Below are 21637 nucleotides of genomic sequence, written 5' to 3' on the forward strand. Positions count from 1 at the left end.
ATTGCGTGGTCGTGCGACGCTGTACACAAACAAAATTGATGTCCTTTTTTCCCTTCAAATAGAGCTACAAATGACCAACATTTTGGAAAAAAACTATATTTTTTACTTTTTACTATAATAAATATCCAAAAAAACAAAAACAAATGTCTTCATCAGTTTAGGCAGATATGTATTCTTCTAAATATTTTTGGTAAAAAAAATCACAATAAGCATATATTGATTGGTTTGCGCAAAATTTATAGAGTCTACAAAATAGGGGATAGATTTATGGCATTTTTTTTCTACTAGTAATGGCGGTGATCTATTATTTTTAGTGGGACTTTGACATTGTGGTGGACAGATTGGACACATTTGACACTTTTGTGAGACCATTGCCATTTATACCGCTATAGGTGCGAGCCGACCTGCCCTAGTATAATGACAGTAGCTGGTCGGCAAGTGGTGAACCTACTGTTCAAATTGGGGAGGGTTGCAAGAATGCAAAATCCTTCTTGGAGGTGAAGGTCTGCTTTAAAATGGTAATAAATCCCTAAACCAGAAATGTAATATATTGCCGCCTACTAAACATAGATGTGGTGTCTTTTTTTTAAAATCACATACATTTAAGTGGAACTAAACCCGTCGATTTAAAGCGGTTGTATAGTCATTTTTGTAACTTTTACTTACAGGTAAGCCTATAATAAGGCTTAGCTGTAGGTAAAAAGAATATCTCCTAAACCTGTACGGTTTAGGAGATATTCCCCTCGCAATGAGCCACTGACTTCAGCGGGGATTCTCGGCTAAAAGTCTGGCAGATGCCAGACCCTGCCGGGAAGAAAACTCCTGCAGGAGTGACGGCATCGCGGCTCCGGGCACTCACAGCACTGGAGCCGCGATACCCGGAAGACACGCCCTCGGCATGGACCGAGTGAGACGCCTGTGCCTCGTTCTAAGGTAAGTATTTCATAATGAGCTAGTATGCAGTGCATACTAGCTCATTATGCCTTTTCCTTTACAGGTGTAAAAAATAAATAAAATAAAAGTCAGCGGGTTTACTCCCGCTTTAACATATGAATAGGTAAGTGTTGTCACCACCGGGTGGCACTGTGGACAAACAATTAGTAATATACTATGCCACGTCCTAGAATTATCATGTATATACAGTATAGGAATTGGAAAGAATGGATTTTTCAGGCATATTGTACTATTTGTTTAAAAGTAACAATGTTTATTTATTACAAATCATTAATGCAAAAGGACTAGGAAGAGAATAAAAAACATTTACATAGATGAATGTGATTTAAAAACATGTCTTAGTGACCAACCAGACAGTCCAGAGTTCAAACTGAACCTCCATGGACTGGGTTGGCAGGTTACAAAAGATTCCTATGTATTTGTCAAACAGAACCCTAATAGGTAACACACGTGTATACATATAAAATTACCTAATTATTTGTATACAGCGATCACATATGGAGGGGTTAGTAGAGCCAAACTGGAATAGATCAATTCAGCTTCAATATACAAAGAGTACATTCAAAAAATTGCTCAAGCCGTAGGAACATTTTGTAATCTACCAACCCAGTCCATGGAGGTTCAGTTCTGGACTGTCTGGTTGGTCACTGAGATATGTTTCTAAATTACATTCACCTATGTAAATGTTTTTTATTCTTGTCCTAGTTTTGTTTTGTTTTTTTCATTAATGATTTGTAATAAATAAACATTGTTACTTTTTTAAAAATAGTACAATATGCCTGAAAAAAGTCCATTCTTTCCAATTCCTATATATACCAACGATTTAACATTTTTAAAAAACAGTTACATCCCTGGAATGCTGAGATTGCTAACTGTCAAATTAGCTTTTGCTCTTAACCAAACTGTCAAACCATTAAATGTCTGGTGTCATCACTGATCACATGTGTAGCACCATGGCAGTTGCAGATCAAACAGAAGCTAAGATGACAGCTTCCTTGGCATTCAAGAGCATTCATGTATGATCAACGCAGCCCCCCCCCCATTTCCATGCCCTTCCCCCCTAATCTCCATTGTGGGAGCCAGACGCATAGATTTCTACAAGTTTTTTTTTTTTTTTAAGCACATATTTAGAACCTGAGGCTCTAATTGGCTTCAAAAAGGTTGGGCTCGGGCGCAGAGCACTGCACCCTGAGACAACCCACTTGTGACATTAGCAAATAAATATTTGCTATTGTCTTCCAGCTTCGATATTTCAATAGATGAAATTACATGGTGGAAACAGAGATGCAATCTGTACCTTACAATTGTAAATTACTACTGGATGAAATCCACTTTCCTGCGTGTGTCAAATAGATTTAATGGGTTGTTGGCTACAGATTGATTATCCCTATTGAAAGAGATTGTTCAGAAAACAAATTGATCACTCATTGTAGAGAGCGGACAATTCTGTGTAGAGCGAGATACTGTATTTTTTTTAGTTCTATTTTTGTATTTTGTTTAAATTAAGACATTGGTACACATCCCAATTGCAGTAAGTGGCCTACCATACCTTTGTTTAACAGTAGCTGGCTTTATTAGCCCTTCAAGTAGCCAGAACTGAATAAGAAAATTCACCCCCCAGACTTTAATGGGATTCACTGCAAAGTTTGGGATCTACAGACAAGATTCACAAAAAAGTTAATGTACAGAACCCAGGCTGATTTACGCATCCCTATTAATAAGACAAAAACATATAATGTATAGTAACCACTTGCCGACCGCCTCCTATAGCTTTACTGCTTCAGGGCAGCTCAGCTGTGCAGGATCACAAAAATATATGTGAGTTGCATTTTTGGGTGGGGGCTTTCTCCCTGCAAAGCTTAGAAAAACAGCACCCAGTAAACACAGTAAACATTGTCAAGCACACATTTAACCCCTTGATTTCTCCTAAGTGTTAACCATGATCCCAGCCAGTGTCATTAGTACAGTGACAGTGCATATCATTAGCACCGAAAACAATGGTCTGGTCATCAAGGGGGTAAAATCTTCCAGAACTGAAGTGGTTAAACATATCTTATAGACATGTGCTAGCTTATTACCAACAATGGCAACTACTGCCAGACATACTGTACTGCTGACAATATAGATGCATACAAAGATATATTTGTATTTTATTATTTAATTGATATTAATATTGTTAATTTATTGCAGAGAATCCATATATTTTCATTTTTTTTAATTTATATTAATATTATCAATTTATTAGGATTTAGAGTGTACACTCTAAATTAATATTGTTAATTTATTGCAGAAAATACAAATAATTGTATTTTATTTAATTTCTATTAATATTTTACATTTATTTCGATTTAGAGTGTAAGCTGCGAGGTGCATGGTCCTCTGTCTCTCTTTATATTGTAAAGCCCTGTGCTGACTGTTGGCACTATATAAATCATGTGTAATAATAACAATGTGATATCTCATGCAGCTGTAAAAAGTTAGTGATACTGGCAAAGAATGTTTGGCGAATAAAGGATTGTGTCGGAATTGTTTGTGTTGTACCTTGTTGTGTTTTTGCTGTCCTCATAGAGACAAGCTATGAGTATTAAATGGTATTTACCATGCTGTCATATTCATGGATATCGTTTTGTTCTCTTATCAGGAATCATGTCTGCTCCACTCCTCTCGAGCTGCTGCTGGTCTCCATGTCATGACGGCTATTCAGGCGGAGTCACCTTTGTGCTGGGTGCCCTGGATGGAGACCCTGTGAAGTTACATTTCTTAAAGGATTATGTTTGTAAAGCACTGTATAGTCTCATCCATGGGTTCCGAGCAACTGCATTCAATATTATTCATTTCTCCCATGTGGTAAGTGCTCCCACTTCCCTCCTCCATTCACAGATCAGTGCTTCAGGTGTAGTCCATTGTTGTCACTATCCAGAACCTAGTCCAAAGACCTCATGTGCAGCAGCTGCTGGAGTGAGTGCATGTAGACAGAAGTGTCTGCCAATTCTATTGTTTATGGTGCACTGTGCTTAACCACCTTAAAAAGATAGTAAAGGTTACATATTTTATTCAATTAAAAAATATGTTATATTTACCTGCTCTGTGCAATGATATTGCTCAGAGCGGTCCCTTACCTCCTCTTTTTCAATCTCCTGCTGGTGCTGTCCTCTCCTCCTTCCTCTAGGTGCCCCCTTAGCAAGCCAGGTGCTAAGGTGGCGCCTGTGCAGGCATACTCCTGAGCCAGGCTATGTGCCTCCATAGACACACACAGTGCTATATAAGTCACACCCCTGCTCCCTCCTTGCGGGAGTTTGACTGACAGCAACAATAGCCTATGGCTTCCACTGCTGCCAGTGTCCACTGTGAGACGGAAGTCAGAGGAGCAGTGCTGGAGCCAGGACAGAGCTGGATCGTGACTCAATCAGGTAAGTGTTTAGATTAGGTAGTGGGGAGCTTTTTTTTATCTTAATGCAAATAATGCATTAAGGTAAAAAAAAATTGGCATTTAGAGACACTTTAATACGGCAACACTGTTAAAAAAATAAATCCTAGTACCTCTGTACCTTGTGATTGCTGTGAACCAATCACAGTGATAACAAGTGTAAACAAAAAAATGTCAACACCGCCCTTCCCTGTGGACACACAAGACAACAAGGGGACATATGGACCATAGAAGTGGCACACTGATGACCAAAGTTATGAGGAAAAAACATCACTTGCCACCAACAGTTATGGATGCGCTTGCCAGCAACCCCCACCATAAGGGGGAACTAACTCCTGACGGCTGAAATCTTCAAGCTCTTCTGTCCATTGCATAGTTCAGACCATTACACCTCTGCACGCCTGTGACCCACAGGAGAAGTAGTGCTGAAAGAGCTTTGGCCCTACTTCTCCTTCAAGTACCTTTTGTGACATAGTATTGTATTCACATTTTTTCTTAACTGATTTCATGCGTGAATCAACCATGGTCAATATGGCACTTTACAATACTGTATGCTTGCTTTGGATGTTTTTGGAAAAAAAAAAAGGATAAAAAAAAAGAAGAAGAAGTCCAACTGTACTCACCTCTTATCCAGCGCTATACTCTCCAATTCCTCTTCTCTGCCACAAGATGTCTTCAGTCAACCCATCTTTCAGCCTGGAAGACTGAGGAGATACTGTGAGTACAGGGCATCGTGGACTCACTCCTGAGTAGGTGTGTCTTGCAATCACAGTTTATTGATGCATAGTGACTGTGATATCTTGACTTAAGCATGTGCCCTACATCATTGAGGACTGCCCACCATTGAAGAAGACGCAAAAAAGAAGAGGCAACCGAGGCAAGCTGATTTTTAGAGAAGAGAGCAGTTGGGCTTAAACAACCACTGAGATAAGATATCAGGAGTGCATTGTTTTTATTGTGACATTGAGCAGTTAAGCATGACTACTGTATAGCAATACAAAGCAGGAAGCAGAATCTGACTAGATTTGAACAAACATGGCTGCTTCCTTGTAAATATAAATAAATATATATATATAAATATCTATATATATATATATATATATATATATATATATATATATATATATACACACACAGTTGTGTGAAAAAGTATTCCCCCCCCTTTTTTTTTTTTTTTGCATATTTGTCACACTTAAATTACTCAGATCCTCAAACAAATTTTACTATTACACAAAGATAACCCAAGTAAATACAAAATGGAGTTTTTTAAAGGATGGTTTCATTTATTAAGGCAAAAAGCTGTCCAAACCTGCCTGGCTTCATGTGAAAAAGTCATTTCCCCCTAAACCTAATAACTGGTTGTGCCACCCTTGGCGGCAAACAACTGCAACCAATTTTTTCAAAAGTTTCAATAACTGGCAATGAGTCTTTCACATTGCTGTCAAGCAATTTTGGCCCATTTTTCTTTGCAGAATTGTTTTAATTCAGCCACATTGGAGGGTTTTCCAGCATGAATGGCCTGTGTAAGGTCATGATACATCATCTCAATTGGATTTAAGTCCAGGCTTTTACTAGGCATTTGGAGGTGGACTTGCTGTTGTGTTTCAGATCATTGTCCTGCTGCATAACCCAAGTGCACTTGAGCTTGAGGTCACGAACTGATGGACATTGTCTTTTAGGATCTTCTGGTAGAGCTCAGAATTCATGGTTCCATCAATTATGGTAATTCATCCAGGTCCTGGAGCTGCAAACAGCCCCAGACCATCATGCTACCAACATGTCTGACTATTGTTATGTAACGGAACGCACACCTTCCAAAAAGTAAAATTGTTGTCTCATCAGTCCACAGAATATTTGCCTAAAAGTCTTGGGGATAATCAAGATGTTTTTTGGTAAATGTGAGATGAGCCTTTGTGTTCTTTTTGGTCAACAGTGGCTTTGGAAATCTCCCATGGATGCCATTTTTTCCCAGTCTCTTTCTTATTGTTGAATCATGAACACTGATCTTACCTGAGGCAAATGAGGCCTGCAGTTCTTTAGATGTTGTTCTGGGTTCTCTTATATCCTCCTGGATGAGCTCATGCTCTTGGAGTAATTTGTGTAGGCTGGCCACTCCTGGGAAGGTTCACCATTGTTCCAAGTTATCTCCATTTGTGGATAATGGCTCTCCCTGTGGTCCACTGTGGTCCACTGGAGTTTCAAAGCCTTAGAAATGGCATTGAAACCCTTCCTAGACTGATACATGTATATTACTTTGTTTCTAATCTGTTCTTGAATTTTTTAGATTGTGGCATGATGTGTAGCTTTTTGTGATCTGTTTGCGTGCTTCACTTTATCAGACAGCTTCTATTTATGTGATTTCTTGATTCAACAGGTCTAGCAGTAATCAGGCCTGGGTGTGGCAAGTGAAATTTAACTCGGCTTTCCAAACAATTGTGGTTAATCACAGTTCATTCATGATTCAGCATGGGAGGGGGAAATTACTTTTTCACATAGGGCCAGGCAGGTTTGAACAGCTTTTTTCCCTTAACCTCTTGCCGACCGCCGCACGACGATGTACGTAGACAGAATGGCACGGGCAGGCATATGGGCGTACCTGTACGTCCCTGCCTTCCCGCGGGTGGGGGGCCCGATCGGGCCCCCCCCCGGTGCCTGCGGCGGTCGGTATTCGTTCGGGAGCGATCCGGGATGAGGGGGCGGCCATTCATTCATGGCCACCCCCTCGCGATCGCTCCCGACGAATGAAAATGCTCCGTGACATCACTTCCTCTCCTGTAATGTAAACACAGGAGAGGAAGTGATGTAATCTCTCCTCCGTGTCGGTATTTTTCGTTCCGACACTGAGGAGAGAGGATCGGTGAGTTGCACCAACACGACACTACACAGTAGAACATGCCAGGCACACTCACACCCCCCCGATCACCCCCCCAATTACCCCTGCCCCCCAGTCACAGTGACACCAATGTCATTTTTTTTTTTTTGCATTGGTGTCATTTGTGACTGTAATAACTGTTAGGGCAGTTAGGGTTTGCCCCCTTTAGTTCTAATGTACCCATCTAACCCCCCCAATAAAGGTTTAACCCCGTGATCACCCCCCGTCGCCAGTGTCACTAAGGCTGGGTTCACATTGCAGCGGTTTATGAGAACGAATGTGATTCGCACCGCACTGCAGTGCAAATCACATCCGATCTCTGTGCGATTCGAGTTCAGCCATACAGATAGTATGGCTGAATTCGCGCCGCACCCGCCGCAAATTCGCACGGGACCCTTTTTTTGGTCCGCAGCAGAATCGGATCGCATGGGTGTTCACACCATGCGATCCGAGTTTGCAGATCGCACTGCGATATGCGAACTGATCTGGGGGTGTCATTAACATTTCACTGACACTCCCAGCAGTTCGCATAGGGCAGTGTGAACTGCCGCCGGGAGGCATGCAATGCGGGAACCCGCCGCGGATTTGTGGCGTTCCCGCATCGCTCCAGTGTGAACCCAGCCTAATAAGCGATCATTTTTCTGATCGCTGTATTAGTGTCACAGGTGACGCTAGTTAGGCAGGTAGGTATTTAGGTTCGCCGCAGCTTTTTATAGCGCCAGGAACCCCCATATACTACCGCATAAAGCCCCCTGATTGCCCCCTAGTTAACCCTTTCACCAGTGATCACCATATAACTGTTACAGGTGACGCTGGTTGGTTAGTTATTTTTTTATAGTTTCAGGGCACCCGCCATTTATTACCTAATAAAGGTTTAACCCCCTGATCACCCGGCGGGTGTCATTTGTGACTGTAATAACTGTTAGGGCAGTTAGGGTTAGCCCCCTTTAGTTCTAAGGTACCCCCCTAACCCCCCCAATAAAGGTTTAACCCCGTGATCACCCCCTGTCGCCAGTGTCACTAAGGCTGGGTTCACATTGCAGCGGTTTATGAGAACGGATGTGATTCGCACCGCACTGCAGTGCAAATCACATCCGATCTCTGTGCGATTCGAGTTCAGCCATACAGATAGTATGGCTGAATTCGACCGCACCCGCCGCACCCGCCGCAAATTCGCACGGGACCCTTTTTTTGGTCCGCAGCAGAATCGGATCGCATGGGTGTTCACACCATGCGATCCGAGTTTGCAGATCGCACTGCGATATGCGAACTGATCTGGGGGTGTCATTAACATTTCACTGACACTCCCAGCAGTTCGCATAGGGCAGTGTGAACTGCCGCCGGGAGGCATGCGATGCGGGAACCCGCCGCGGATTCGTGGCGTTCCCGCATCGCTCCAGTGTGAACCCAGCCTAATAAGCGATCGTTTTTCTGATCGCTGTATTAGTGTCACAGGTGACGCTAGTTAGGCAGGTAGGTATTTAGGTTCGCCGCAGCTTTTTATAGTGCCAGGGACCCCCATATACTACCGCATAAAGCCCCCTGATTGCCCCCTAGTTAACCCTTTCACCAGTGATCACCATATAACTGTTACAGGTGACGCTGGTTGGTTAGTTATTTTTTTATAGTTTCAGGGCACCCGCCATTTATTACCTAGTCTCACTAGTGTACCCCTAAATTTAGGGGTGTCTACTTTCCAAAATGGGGTCATTTGGGGGGGGTTTGTGCCATCTTGGCATTTTATGGCCTTCAAAACTGTAACGCCCTTAGAAAGCCTGAAGGCGGTGCTTGGTTTTCGGGGCCCCGTACGCGGCTAGGCTCCCAAAAAGTCCCACATATGTGGTATCCCCGTACTCAGGAGAAGCAGCAGAATTTATTTTGGGGTGTCATTTCACATATGCCCATGGCATGTGTGAGCAATATATCATTTAGTGACAACTTTGTGAAAAAAAAATAAAAAAAAATTAAAGTTTGTAATTTTCCCGCAACTTGTGGCAAAATATAAAATATTCCATGGACTCAACATGCCTCTCAGCAAATAGCTTGGGGTGTCTACTTTCTAAAATGGGGTCATTTGTGGGGGTTTTGTGCCATCTTGGCATTTTATGGCCTTCAAAACTGTAATAGGTAGTGAGAAGTGAAATCAAAAATTTACGCCCTTAGAAAGCCTGAAGGCGGTGCTTGGTTTTCGGGGCCCCGTACGCGGCTAGGCTCCCAAAAAGTCCCACATATGTGGTATCCCCGTGCTCAGGAGAAGCAACAGAATTTATTTTGGGGTTTCATTTCACATATGCCCATAGCATGTGTGAGCAATATATCATTTAGTGACAACTTTGTGTAAAAAAAAAAAAAATGTTTTCCCAAGGCGTCTTTCAGGACAGCACCTGAGAGATAGCAACTCCTCCCTCCTCGTTAGGAAACACCTTCTTCCTCCAGACTTTAAAGGGAGGCACCTCCCTACCACACCTCAGTTTTTGTGTTTCCTCCGGCCCGGAGGGAACACCTTTTGGGAGGGAGTCTTTTTCTCTTAGGTGTTCCTGAGGGACTAGGCTTCTTTCCCTTTTTTTCCTCCTTTAGAGACCCGCTGTCCTCCCGACCTACCCACGCCTCGACAGCGGTAGCAAGCGGGCTCCTCTTCCCCTCTTGTGCTCGGAGAGAGCCGAAGACTCGGTGGCCCACACGTTCGTAGGCGCGGCGGCGCGCGTGTGCCGCCGCCATATTTTTTCCGGCGGTCGCGCCGGAAGTGACAGAGCGGGTCATCGGGTCGGCTGAAACGTCGTTTCTGGCGTGGATGCAGGGGGGAGGAGGGAGGACAGGTGCTGGTGCCTTTTTTCCGCTTCTGGTCCGGTGCAGCTGCATTATTGGAGTCCGGAGGCGGCGTGTAGCCACAAGTGGATTTCTGCACACCTGTAATGGAAGATTCAGCGTCTGCAGCGGTGGGGACAGGCACAGGCACCAGCAAAGCCCAGGTAAGAGGCAGCGGTTAAAGTCTGCCTTCTTTTATTTTCTGGCGTTTGGTCTCGCTCTCTTTTTTCTTTCCCCCCTGGTGGCAAGGGGCCTGTCTGGGCACTAGAAGCTGACTGGTTTCTTCTCAGTGCACCTGTGTGGTGATCCCTATCAAGGCTGAGACTGAGTCTCACTAAGGGTTCCCTGGTTTTTTCCCTTTTTTGTTTTTTTTCTTCATAGGCTAAGAGCTCTGACCCAAAGGAAAGATGTCCTTCTTGCAGGGCCAAGCTGGGAGAAAATTGGAAGAAAACCCTATGCAGTCCCTGCATTACTCCTTTAGTTAAGGAGGAATCTGCCTCTGTATGTGAGGATCTGGTGGCCTCTGTAAAGAAGGAGCTATACGCCACGATTCAGAATTTTCGTGACTCACTAGCAAACCCGGCTGCTAGTCAGCCTTCCACTTCAGAGTCTTCCCAGGGGTCTCTCTCAATCCCGGTGTTGGAATCTCTGCCTGAAGACCCTTCAGATAGGGAAAAGCAGTCCTCTGCTCTTTCCGTTAAAGATTCGGAAGAGGAGTTGGAGGATTCTGAGGTAGCCCCCTCTAAATTCAAACTGTCCCTTGAAGAGGTCGATGGGCTCCTTAAAGCCATTTATGCTACGCTTGGTTTAAGTGAGGAGAAAAAAGGAATTATCTCTCCATGACCGCATGTATGCTGGGTTGGGTGTGCCTAAGGGCCGAGCGTTCCCAGTTCATCCGGTCATCTCTGAGGCCATTAGGAAAGAATGGCAGGATCCAGAGAAAAAGCCCTTTTTCTTCAAAGCCCACAAAGGCGTTTTCCTTTTGAGGAGGACCCTGCAGCAGTGTGGAACAAGGTGCCCAGACTGGATGCCGCCTTTTCCCAGGTTTCAAGGTCCACGGATCTGTCCTTTGAGGACATGGGAGTTTTGAAAGATCCGATGGACAAACGCATGGATCTTTTGCTCAAGAGATCATGGCAAATGGCCACAACGTGTGTAGCCAGAAATTTAGAATACTGGATTAACCAGTTAAAGTCACATATAGCTGCAGATTCCCCCAAACAGGAAATCTTAGATTCTTTTCCTACCCTGATTACGGCAGTGGCTTATGTTGCAGATGCCTCAGCTGAGGCAATTAAGATATCAGCCAGGTCAGCAGCTCTAACTAATGCTGCAAGAAGAGCCTTATGGCTTAAAACCTGGCCTGGTGACTCGGCTTCAAAGAATAAGCTGTGTGGGTTACCCTTTTCAGGGGACTTGCTCTTCGGCCCTGACCTCGATAATATTCTTGACAGGACAGCCGATAAGAAAAGATCCTTTCCGGTCAAAAAGAAAAAGCAGGTACCAAAACGTCTTTTTCGACCTCAAAAAAACTCAGGATCAGGACAGCAAGTTGCAGGGGAGAAGGAAAAGTTGGTCCGCCCCGAAGCCGAAGTGTAGAGGCGGAATTCTCTTCCGTCCTCCTACACAGGCCGAAAAATCGCAATGACTTGTCTCTGCGGGTGGGCGGAAGACTACAAGAATTTCTTCCGCAGTGGTCAGGGATAACTTCAAATCAGTTTATCCTGACCACTCTCGTGCAGGGTTACTCACTTGAGTTTGTCAACAACCCCCCAAAGAGGTTCCTGATTACCAACACCCCGCGGGACCCGGTAAGGGCCCTGGCCATGAAGTCCTCTCTAGAGGAACTGATGCAACAGGGTGTAGTAGTACAGGTACTCCTGCAAGAACAGCAGGAGGGGTTTTATTCCCATGTTTTCCTAGTAAAGAAACCGACAGGAAAATTTCGGTTGATTCTCAACCTGAAACCGTTAAACGAGTCCATAAGGTACAGGAAGTTCAAAATGGACTCAAATTTTTTCAGTCAGAAATCTGTTGATGCCAGGATGTTTTATGGCGTCGGTAGATTTAAAAGATGCATACCTACTTGTTCCGATCCCTCCCCAGTCTCAGAAGTTCCTCAGGCTGGCGGTGGGGTTGGAGGGTGTGGTTCATCATTTCCAGTTCAGGGCCCTACCCTTCGGCCGGTCATCATCTCCCCGAATTTTTACCAGAGTAATGGCAGAAGCTTTAGCGCCGCTGCGACTTCAGGGAATCGCAGTTATTCCTTATTTAGACGATCTGCTGTTTTTCGCCCCATCCAGCGAGGAATTGCAGATCAATCTAGGCAAGGCTCGCAGCCATCTGGAGACGTTGGGGTGGATTTTGAACCTCCAAAAGTCGTCCCTAAACCCATCTCAGGAGATTCGGTTTTTAGGGTATCTAAAAATTCGGTGGATCAAAAGATCTTCCTTCCCTTAGACAAAAAGGACAGGATTTCCGGTGCAGTGTCTTTATTACAGACCAGCCAAAATCTGACAGTAAGACAGGTTATGTCAGCTTTGGGGGTTCTAACTTCAACAATGCCAGCAGTCCAGTGGGCAAGAATGCATTTCAGGTGTCTGCAGGCTTTCCTTCTCAAATCTTGGTGGCATCCCTAGAGGCAGAGGTAAGAGTGTCAACCCAGGTAAAAAGGTCCCTATGGTGGTGGAAAAGACAGGATGTCTTATCGGAGGGGTTAGTCTGGGCTTTTCCAGTCGAGAAAAGACTAACAACCGACGCCAGTTCCTGGGGGTGGGGAGCCCATCTAGGAACACGTTTCACTCAGGGGTCCTGGGCCAAAGAGGAGACAATAAGGTCCTCAAACTGGAGGGAGCTCAAGGCGACTGCCTTGGCTCTGGAGTTGTTTGTTCAGGAGCTTCAGTCCCATCACGTCCAGGTCCTAACAGACAATGCCACGGCGGTGGCTTATTTAAACAGACAGGGGGGTACAAGAAGCAGGTCGCTTCAGGTACTGGCCATGGAGATTCTTCGGTGGGCGGAAAAACGTTTGTTATCCCTATCAGCAGTCCACCTAAAAGGGGATCTAAACAGGTTAGCGGACTTCCTAAGCAGAAACGCTATTCAGGAAGCGGAATGGTCTCTAAACCCGGAGGTATTCACAATGATTGCCGGAAAATGGGGTTTACCAGAGGTGGACCTGTTCGCCTCAAGGGTGAACGCCCAGGTTCCCCAGTTCTTTTCCCTGGACAGTCGCGATGGCTCGCTGGGCACAGATGCGCTAGCTTATCCATGGGAATTTCGTCTTTGCTACGCTTTCCCCCCATTTCAGTTAATCCCGTTAATTTTAAGAAAAATTCAGAGGGAGAAGGTGCCAGTTATTCTTATCACGCCCTTTTGGCCAAAAAGGGCCTGGTTTTCGACAGTTCTAGGTCTGGCAATCAAGCCTTGTTGGCATCTGCCCCTCAGGCACGATCTGTTGTTGCAGGGCCCAGTAAACCATCCAGGAGTGGCCAGCCTGGCCCTCACGGCCTGGTTTCTGAAAGGCAGCTCCTTAGGAGCAAGGGGTTTTCCAACCGTTTGATCTCTACCCTTTTGGCAAGTAGGAAAAGGGTTACGGGGGCCATTTATTCTAAGGTTTGGAAGCGTTATAAAACTTGGTGTTTGTCAGCCGCCCAGGTGACAGGGAGCCTTGTCTCCATCTTGGAGTTTTTACAGGATGGAGCAGACAAGGGACTGGCAGTTAGTACCCTGAAGGTGCAAGTAGCAGCCCTGACAGTGTTCTTAGAAAAATCTGTGGCCTCAGATCCGCTGGTGATCAGATTCTTTAGAGCCCTTAAAAGATCTAGGCCAGCTCCTATTAAGGTTTTTCCTAGATGGGATTTGTCGGTAGTCCTACAGTCTCTAACAAAGGGGCCTTTTGAGCCTCTTGTGGAGGCTTCCCTTAGGTTTCTCACATTAAAAACCGTTTTTCTGATTGCCATTGTCTCTGCACACAGGATCAGTGAGCTAAATGCGCTGTCAGTTAAAGAACCATATCTTTCCATTTTTCCTGACAGAGTTATTCTTAGAACAGATGCAAAATTCTTACCGAAGGTAGCTTCAGTTCAGAACCGTATACAGGACATAGTACTGCCAACCTTTTGTGTTAACCCCAAAGGAAATAAGGAGACTTTTTTCCATACTTTGGACGTCAGGAGGACTCTGCTGAGTTATTTAGAAAGGACGGAGTCCTTCAGACGTTCAGATTCACTGTTTGTACTTTTCTCAGGAAGAAAAAAGGGTTTTCAGGCTTCTAAAGTTACTTTAGCTAGATGGCTGAAATTAGCTATCTCGGAGGCATATTCCCAGGCAGGATTATCCCCTCCAGCAGAAATTTGTGCACACTCAACCAGGGCTCTGGCGTCTACATGGGCAGAGAGAGCTGGTGCCACCCCGGAGCAGATCTGCAAGGCGGCGACATGGTCGAGTTTTCACACATTTGTGAAGCATTATAGACTGGACCTCACTTCTGCCAGCGATCAGGCGTTTGGCAGAAAGGTCCTGCAAGCTGTTGTCCCGCCCTAAGGGGTAAGTCTCTGTTATCCTCTCAGGTGCTGTCCTGAAAGACGCCTTGGGAAAGACCAAGTTAGACTTACCGGTAACTTGTTTTCCAGAAGTCTTTCAGGACAGCAAGCATCCCGCCCTATGGTATTGTATTATGCTACGCTGTGACTAACGTATGTGTTTATGTGTTCCAGCCGGGGCCGGAGGTTCTCTTCTACAACTGAGGTGTGGTAGGGAGGCGCCTCCCTTTAAAGTCTGGAGGAAGAAGGTGTTTCCTAACGAGGAGGGAGGAGTCGCTATCTCTCAGGTGCTATCCTGAAAGACTTCTGGAAAACAAGTTACCGGTAAGTCTAACTTGGTCTTTTTTTGTCATTATTCAATCGCTTGAGGCAAAAAAATAAAATATTCAATGGGCTCAACATGCCACTTATCAATTTCCTTAGGGGGTCTACTTTCCAAAATGGGGTCATTTGGGGGGGGGGGTTTTGTACTGCCCTGCCATTTTAGCACCTCAAGAAATGAGATAGGCAGTCGTAAACTAAAAGCTGCGTAAATTCCAGAAAACGTACCTTAGTTTGTAGATGTGACAACTTTTGCGCAAACCAATAAATATACAGTTATTGACTTTTTTTTTACCAAAGACATGTGGCTGAATACATTTTGGCCTAAATGTATGACTAAAATTGAGTTTATTGGATTTTTCTAATAACAAAAAGTAGAAAATATCATTTTTTTTCAAAATTTGCGGTCTTTTTACGTTTATATCGCAAAAAATAAAAATCGCAGAGGCAATCAAATACCATCAAAAGAAAGCTCTATTTGTGGGAAGAAAAGGACGCAAATTTTGTTTGGGTACAACATTGCATGACCGCGCAATTACCAGTTAAAGCAGCGCAGTGCCAAATTGTAAAAAGACCTCTGGTCATTGACCAGCAAAATGGTCCGGTCTGAAAGTGGTTAATCAATGAAATAATAATTTAAAAACTGCATCTTGGATTTACTTGGGGTTTCTTTGTGTAATATTAAAATTTGAAATCAGAAAGGGGCAAATACTTTTTCACACAACTGTATGTACAAACTACATAGTAACAAAGCTTTTAAAATCTTAACACATATTGATAAGTTTATTTACACCAATCTCACCTGTTTTCATGTATACCTTATAAAAACGGATATTTTCCTTTGCAATGGAGTCCCAGTTAATGTTTTTTTTTCTACTAGATTAGCAAGTGGTGCGATAGCACCGTGACATGGAGGCCAGAGGCTGTGGCCCAAGCCGTTTCATGGACCCAAGGTCTGGCTTGTGGGTCAGGAGCAAGCCCAACCGGTGCCCTGGCTGCAGCGTTGGAGGATCCTGAGTGCAAAGCTGTATACTTAGTGATAGATGCCCTGCCGCCCAGTGTGCTGACCAATATATACAGTTACCTATCCCGGAATGAGGGTGCCTGTGCGGTAAATGTGGTGTATCTAACAGAAGTGCCCAATGACAGCAAGGCAGAAGGGTCTTTCCGTGAGATAAACCTAAAGCCTTTCGGACCATCCGGTATGGTAAGTTACAGGAATGGACACCAAGGCAAAATGTTTTACAGGAATGGTCACCATGAATGTTTGGGATTTTACTGTAAATGAAACCTTCGTGCTGGCCTTACACATGTATGTGGTAGCATAGCTATGGGATTTATTGATGTACTGCCACATATATGTGGACAGCCACCATTCATGTTCTGTGATGTAAACCCTTATTCGCTCTCCATCATTGTGACTGTCATGTCACTGACCGCTCCCAGTTATTGTTTACACTCAGGAGCCAGTAGGACTGTGGCAGTCAATCACAGAGAAGAATGGAGGAGCTCAGCTATGAGGAAAGATTAGCTGAACTGAACTTATTCTCTCTGGAGAAGAGGAGATTAAGGGGGGATATGTCAACATGTATAAATACAAGTGGTCCATATTGTGAACTTGAGTTATTGTTGAGTTATTCACTTTAAGATCATCACAGAGGACAAGGGGGTGCTTTATGTCTGGAGGAAAAGAGATTTCATCTCCAAATATGGAAAGGCTTCTTCACAGTAAGAGCTGTGAACATGTGGAATACACTCCCTCAAGAGCTAGTTCTGGCCAACTCCGTAGATTGTTTTAGGAAAGGCCTGGATTTTTTTCTTAAATGCACTAAATATAACTGGATACTAATATTTATAGGTAAAGTTAGTCCGGGGAATATCCACTTGCCTCTTAGGCCCCTTTCACACGGGACGGATCCATAATGATCGCTTCGTTGATCCCCGCTGAGGACTGCCCTGTCAGATCTCCGCTCTCCTCTATGGGGGATCGGATGAACACGGACCGTCTGTCTGTGTTCGTCCGATCCGCTCTGCAGACAGATAGAAAAATAGGATTTTCCTCCATCTGCAGAATCAGACCATAACGGAGATGGATGATACACCCGCTATCCCATAGGGATGCATGTATGTCCATATTTTATCCGAAAACGGATGGATGAAATATGGACATACGCTCCACACGTGTGAAAGGGGCCTAATGCCGCATACACACGATCGGACTTTCCGGCGAACTTGGTCCAGCGGACAATCGGGCGGACTTTGCAGCTGAGGTCTGCCGGACTTTCAAGCGAATGGACTTGGCCACACACGATCACTCCAAAAGTCAGACGCATTCGAACCTGATAACGTAGAATAAGGAAGTTCATAGCCAGTAGCCAATAGCTGCCCTAGCGTTCAGACTAGCACACAGACGACCAAATTTTTCTACTGGACTCGAGTCCGGCGGACAAATTTGAAGCCAGTCTTATTTCTAGGTCCACCGGACTTTTGGGAAGAGAAAGTCACTGGAGCCCACACACGATCGAATTGTCGATTGTGTGCACGCGGCATAAGGATATCAGGAAGGAATTTTGCTGGAGCAAATTAGATCATTCTTTATTGTTGTTTTTTTTTTAATGCCTGCCTCTGGATCCACTGTGGGTATTAGATAGTATATATGGAGGTTTTCTATTTGTGTGTGTTGTTTTTTTTTTTTTTCTCTCTTGGTTGAACTGGATGGACCCGATTAACTATGTAACAGTGATCAATGAATCAGGAAGCCCACACGTTAACATACCCATAAAGTCCTTGCCCCCATCAGCAGAAGGGGTTACAGTGTATATCCAGTTATTTGATTTGTTTTGTTTTGTATAGAGTGGGGAAAGATTAGAAGCTGTTTCAAGTTTTTCTGCTATCCTGGGTTTATATTGCACCATCATCATATGTTATGCTGTACAGTAGAATACAGGCAAGGATGAGTAAGACAGATAATACAAATACAGTGGAGCCTCAGATTGAAAGTAATGTGGTTAACGAGCGTTTCGCAATACGAGCACTGTATTTTTAAAAATCATAACTCTGTTTGCGAGTCTTGTCTCGCAAAACGAGCATGATTCAGGTCAAGACGTGTGCAGTACTGCGTTCGGCCTGAGGTGGGGGGGTGCCGGAGCCGAGTGGCGCCGATCGGCGCTGTCCGTAAAGGCACGGAAAGGCCCGAGGACAGCTCGGCTGAACTCTGCAAACCTCGGGAACGGAATCTTTCCAAGGTTTGCTGAGGTCAGCCGAGGTGTCCTCGGGCCTTTTTTGGCCATTTCAGAGGCTCTCCGGTGCCCCCCTACCTCTGGCCGCATGCGGTATTGTATGCCATTGAAGTCAATGTGGAACAAATTATTTTCGTTTCCATTGACTTCAATGGGGAAACTTGCTTTGATATGCAAGTACTTTGGATTAAGAGCATTCTCCTGGAATGGATTATGCTCGTAATCTGAGGTTCCACTGTATTTTAAAAATTTGCATGCAAACACATAGAACATTTATGTTTTTGGCGTTTACATTTTGATAATTATATGTGTGTCTCTAGCCAAAGGTTTTTTTGTTTTCATTAGAGTAGGGAATAGTAAAAACTTGCTCTGTTTTCTCTGTGCTGTCTGTGTCCTATTGGGGAGGATTCTCTTAATTTCCTGTTACAGAGACACAACGGGAAATGAGAGGAAATCTTTTCAAAGTGAGGAGGATTCCCCTTTTAGACAGTTTCAGTCACCAGAACATTAGAAGATCTCTCCTCACCTCCCATTGCAAGTGACATATGTAAAATTTCTGTTACTTTGACAATGGTGACCAGGACAAATACAGAGATGTTTCCCCCAACGGGGACAGAGACAGCAGGGAAAACATGTCCGGGTATCTAAACCCCTTACCACTCTATCCAATCCAAAATGTATTGGCTTTAGATACATTTTAAGTGATCAAAGTGATGGCTTTGTTCAGAAATGCTACATAACTTTTTTTATCAATCAATACTTGTGTGTTTTTGATTTTAGATAAAAAGCACTGAGATGACAACCATAAGTCACTACTGTCCTACTCCTTCACCCTGCACTGCCTCTACAGTTCACTCTCTGGAGCTTCGGTATGTCTACCTCTATAATTATATGTTAATGAAAGAAGGATTCTAACAGAAAAGACACAAATTAATGCAACTCTGTACTTGTTAAAGTGTCACTAAACCCAGTAATATGAAAATAGTTCATCTGCCCCGCACAGTGTCCACAGCTTATAAATCTTCTTTTTTACATTAAAATACTGCCACTATATACCTTTTTGGATGATCTGTATACCACGGTCAGCGATAAACTGAACTGTTTCTTCAGTGCTGAGAGTTCAGGAAGGAGGAGATTTCCACTTCAGCCTGTATACACGCCCACATGTGTGATGTCAATATCGTGACCTGGCTAACTCTGAGAAGAAGTAAATATTCTCTCCAGCATAAAAGACACAACTGAGCATGTGCAGGTTGGCTACTGCCTGTGTGTTAGCTGGCCTTCCCCAGATAGACAGTGCAGGAGGGGGAGGATCTGTGCATACAGGATAAAACGGCCTTTTTACACAATGCAGAGGATTAACCCCTTAAGTTCCACAATGAGTATAACAAGCATGCTATGCTGCATATACAGACTGATTTTACTGTTGTGGGTTTAGTAACACTTTAATACATCATTAAATGTATGTTTTAACCACTTCAATACTGGGCACTTTCACTCCCTTCCTGCCCAGGCCAATTTTCAGCTTTCAGCGCTGTTGCACTTGGAAAGACAAGTTTGCGGTCATGCAACGCTGTACCCAAACAAATTGTTTATAATTTTTTTGAGACAGATAAAGCTTTCTTTTGGTGGTATTTAAAGCGGAGGTCCACCCTTAAAAAAATTACATAAAAATGCTCCTAAAAATCTGGAAAAAATTTTTTTTTATCTGCCACTTCCTACTCCGTGGTGATCTTCATTCTTCTCTTCCTCGCGTTGTCTTCTGGGGAATGGGGCGCGATGTGTTCTGGGAACTGTGTGTGTGCCAGGACACAGCCGGCCATTCACAAAGCGCTGCAAAAATCAAGTAAAGCAGGGGTCTCAAACTGGCGGCCCTCCAGCTGTTGTGAAACTACAAGTCCCAACATGCCTCTGCCTTTAGGAGTCATGCGTGTAACTGTCAGCCTTGCAATGCCTCATGGGACTTGTAGTTTTGCAACAGCTGGAGGGCTGCCAGTTTGAGACCCCTGAAATAAAGTGTCCACAAATAGTCCCATCTACGGGTGCAAAACAGGTGAAATAAAGCTTCTTCAAAGACCTTTAAGATTTGTGATACCACCAACAAGCACCTTCACCCGGAATGATAGTAGAAATGCTTGCTTACCAACTCCCCATGCCCCCTAGCTCAAGGGTGGTCATAAAGTGCTTAAGCAGTTTTCAGGGACTCCAAGGTCTCCTCCTGGGCCACTTCTCTATCCACCAGGGTCATCGCTGATCAAACAATTGTAACGGAATTTTCAACCATAATATTCATGTAAAGCAAACAAGAGGGCTCTCCACAGTGTAAAAAAATCTCTTAAAACATTTACTAAACAAAGAAATACAATTACATGTGGCTAAAAACACTGCCCATGTTAAAAAAAGATCACTCTGCTGGCATAAAAAATCCACTTCCCAGAATGCAATGACGTCCATAGGAGGCTCCACCCAAATCATTTTGTCATCAAAAAACATCTTACTGCGGTCATATTACTTGATTTTATTCAAGTTTAGCATTTACAATTTATGCCTGTTTTTTATATATCGAAATCTATTTTTGAGATTTAGGCTGGGTTCACACTTATGCGAAGTGCCAATTCGTATGACAGAGTGTGACCGACTCTCAATGGAGCCGGTTCACACACCTCTGGGGCAGCCACGGTCCAGATTTGGATAGGGTCTTGTGTGTCTTCGGCTCTGAATCAGGTGCGAATTCAAGCAGAAATTCAGACCTGATTTGCACCTGAATCGGTGAACAGGGACGCACCGGACCCCCTGCTGTGAGCCGCAGCCGCAGCATGTGTGAACTCAGCCTAAAGGTTTATGCACAGGCACTATATGTTTTGTTTCTAACTGATATTTTATGTTTATTGGTTAAATGCAACACATTACTTTTCTACTTACATTTAGTAGAAAATATATCTTCTCTGGTGTGTGCTGCTTTACCATCTTATATTTTTTTACTTTTGCACAAATGCAACATTTTAAATTTAATCTCTGTGAGTGTTACTTAAAGAGGAAGTAAACCCTGATGGGTTTACTTCTTCTTTGTCTCCCTGCAAAGGTAAAGCATAATGGGCTACTATGCATCGCATAGTAGACCATTATGTGTCACTTACCTGACACAAAAGCCAGCGATGTCACCACTGTCCCCTGTAGCATGGAGCGTCCATCTTCTTCCGGGTATTGCTGCTCCGGCCACTCACAGCGCTGGAGCAGCAATGACGTCACTCCCGCGCATGCACACGGGAGCCGCCACTAACGGCATATCGCTGTTAGCAGCGGCATGCCCAGTGCGCCTGAGGCTAGGCACTTTGGTGGGTATATGTAAGGGTTTACAACCACTTTATTTGCAGCAGAGATAAATCAGGGCTCCAGACAGGGCTGTGCTGTGTAAATCTCAGGACAGAATGGACAGAAATGCAAATCCTTTGGCAGGTAAATCAGTCTACATATA

The 21637-nt window shown here is 44.1% G+C and overlaps 1 protein-coding gene across 1 annotated transcript in view; it reads left to right on the top strand.

Moving 5' to 3' along the window:
- LOC143960555 (uncharacterized) overlaps positions 1–21637 on the top strand; it is a 48840-nt gene that overhangs the window by 1086 nt on the left and 26117 nt on the right. The window contains exons 2-4 of the mRNA XM_077469272.1: positions 3596–3801; positions 15804–16130; positions 18943–19031. Coding sequence (XP_077325398.1) covers positions 3601–3801; positions 15804–16130; positions 18943–19031 — 617 coding nt within the window. The 5' untranslated portion in view covers positions 3596–3600. The remainder of the gene's footprint in view (positions 1–3595; positions 3802–15803; positions 16131–18942; positions 19032–21637) is intronic.

The sequence above is a fragment of the Lithobates pipiens genome, unplaced genomic scaffold (assembly GCF_037356315.1).
Source record: "Lithobates pipiens isolate NorthernLeopardFrog02 unplaced genomic scaffold, aLitPip1_a1.2 Scaffold_8, whole genome shotgun sequence".
NCBI lineage: Eukaryota > Metazoa > Chordata > Amphibia > Anura > Ranidae > Lithobates > Lithobates pipiens.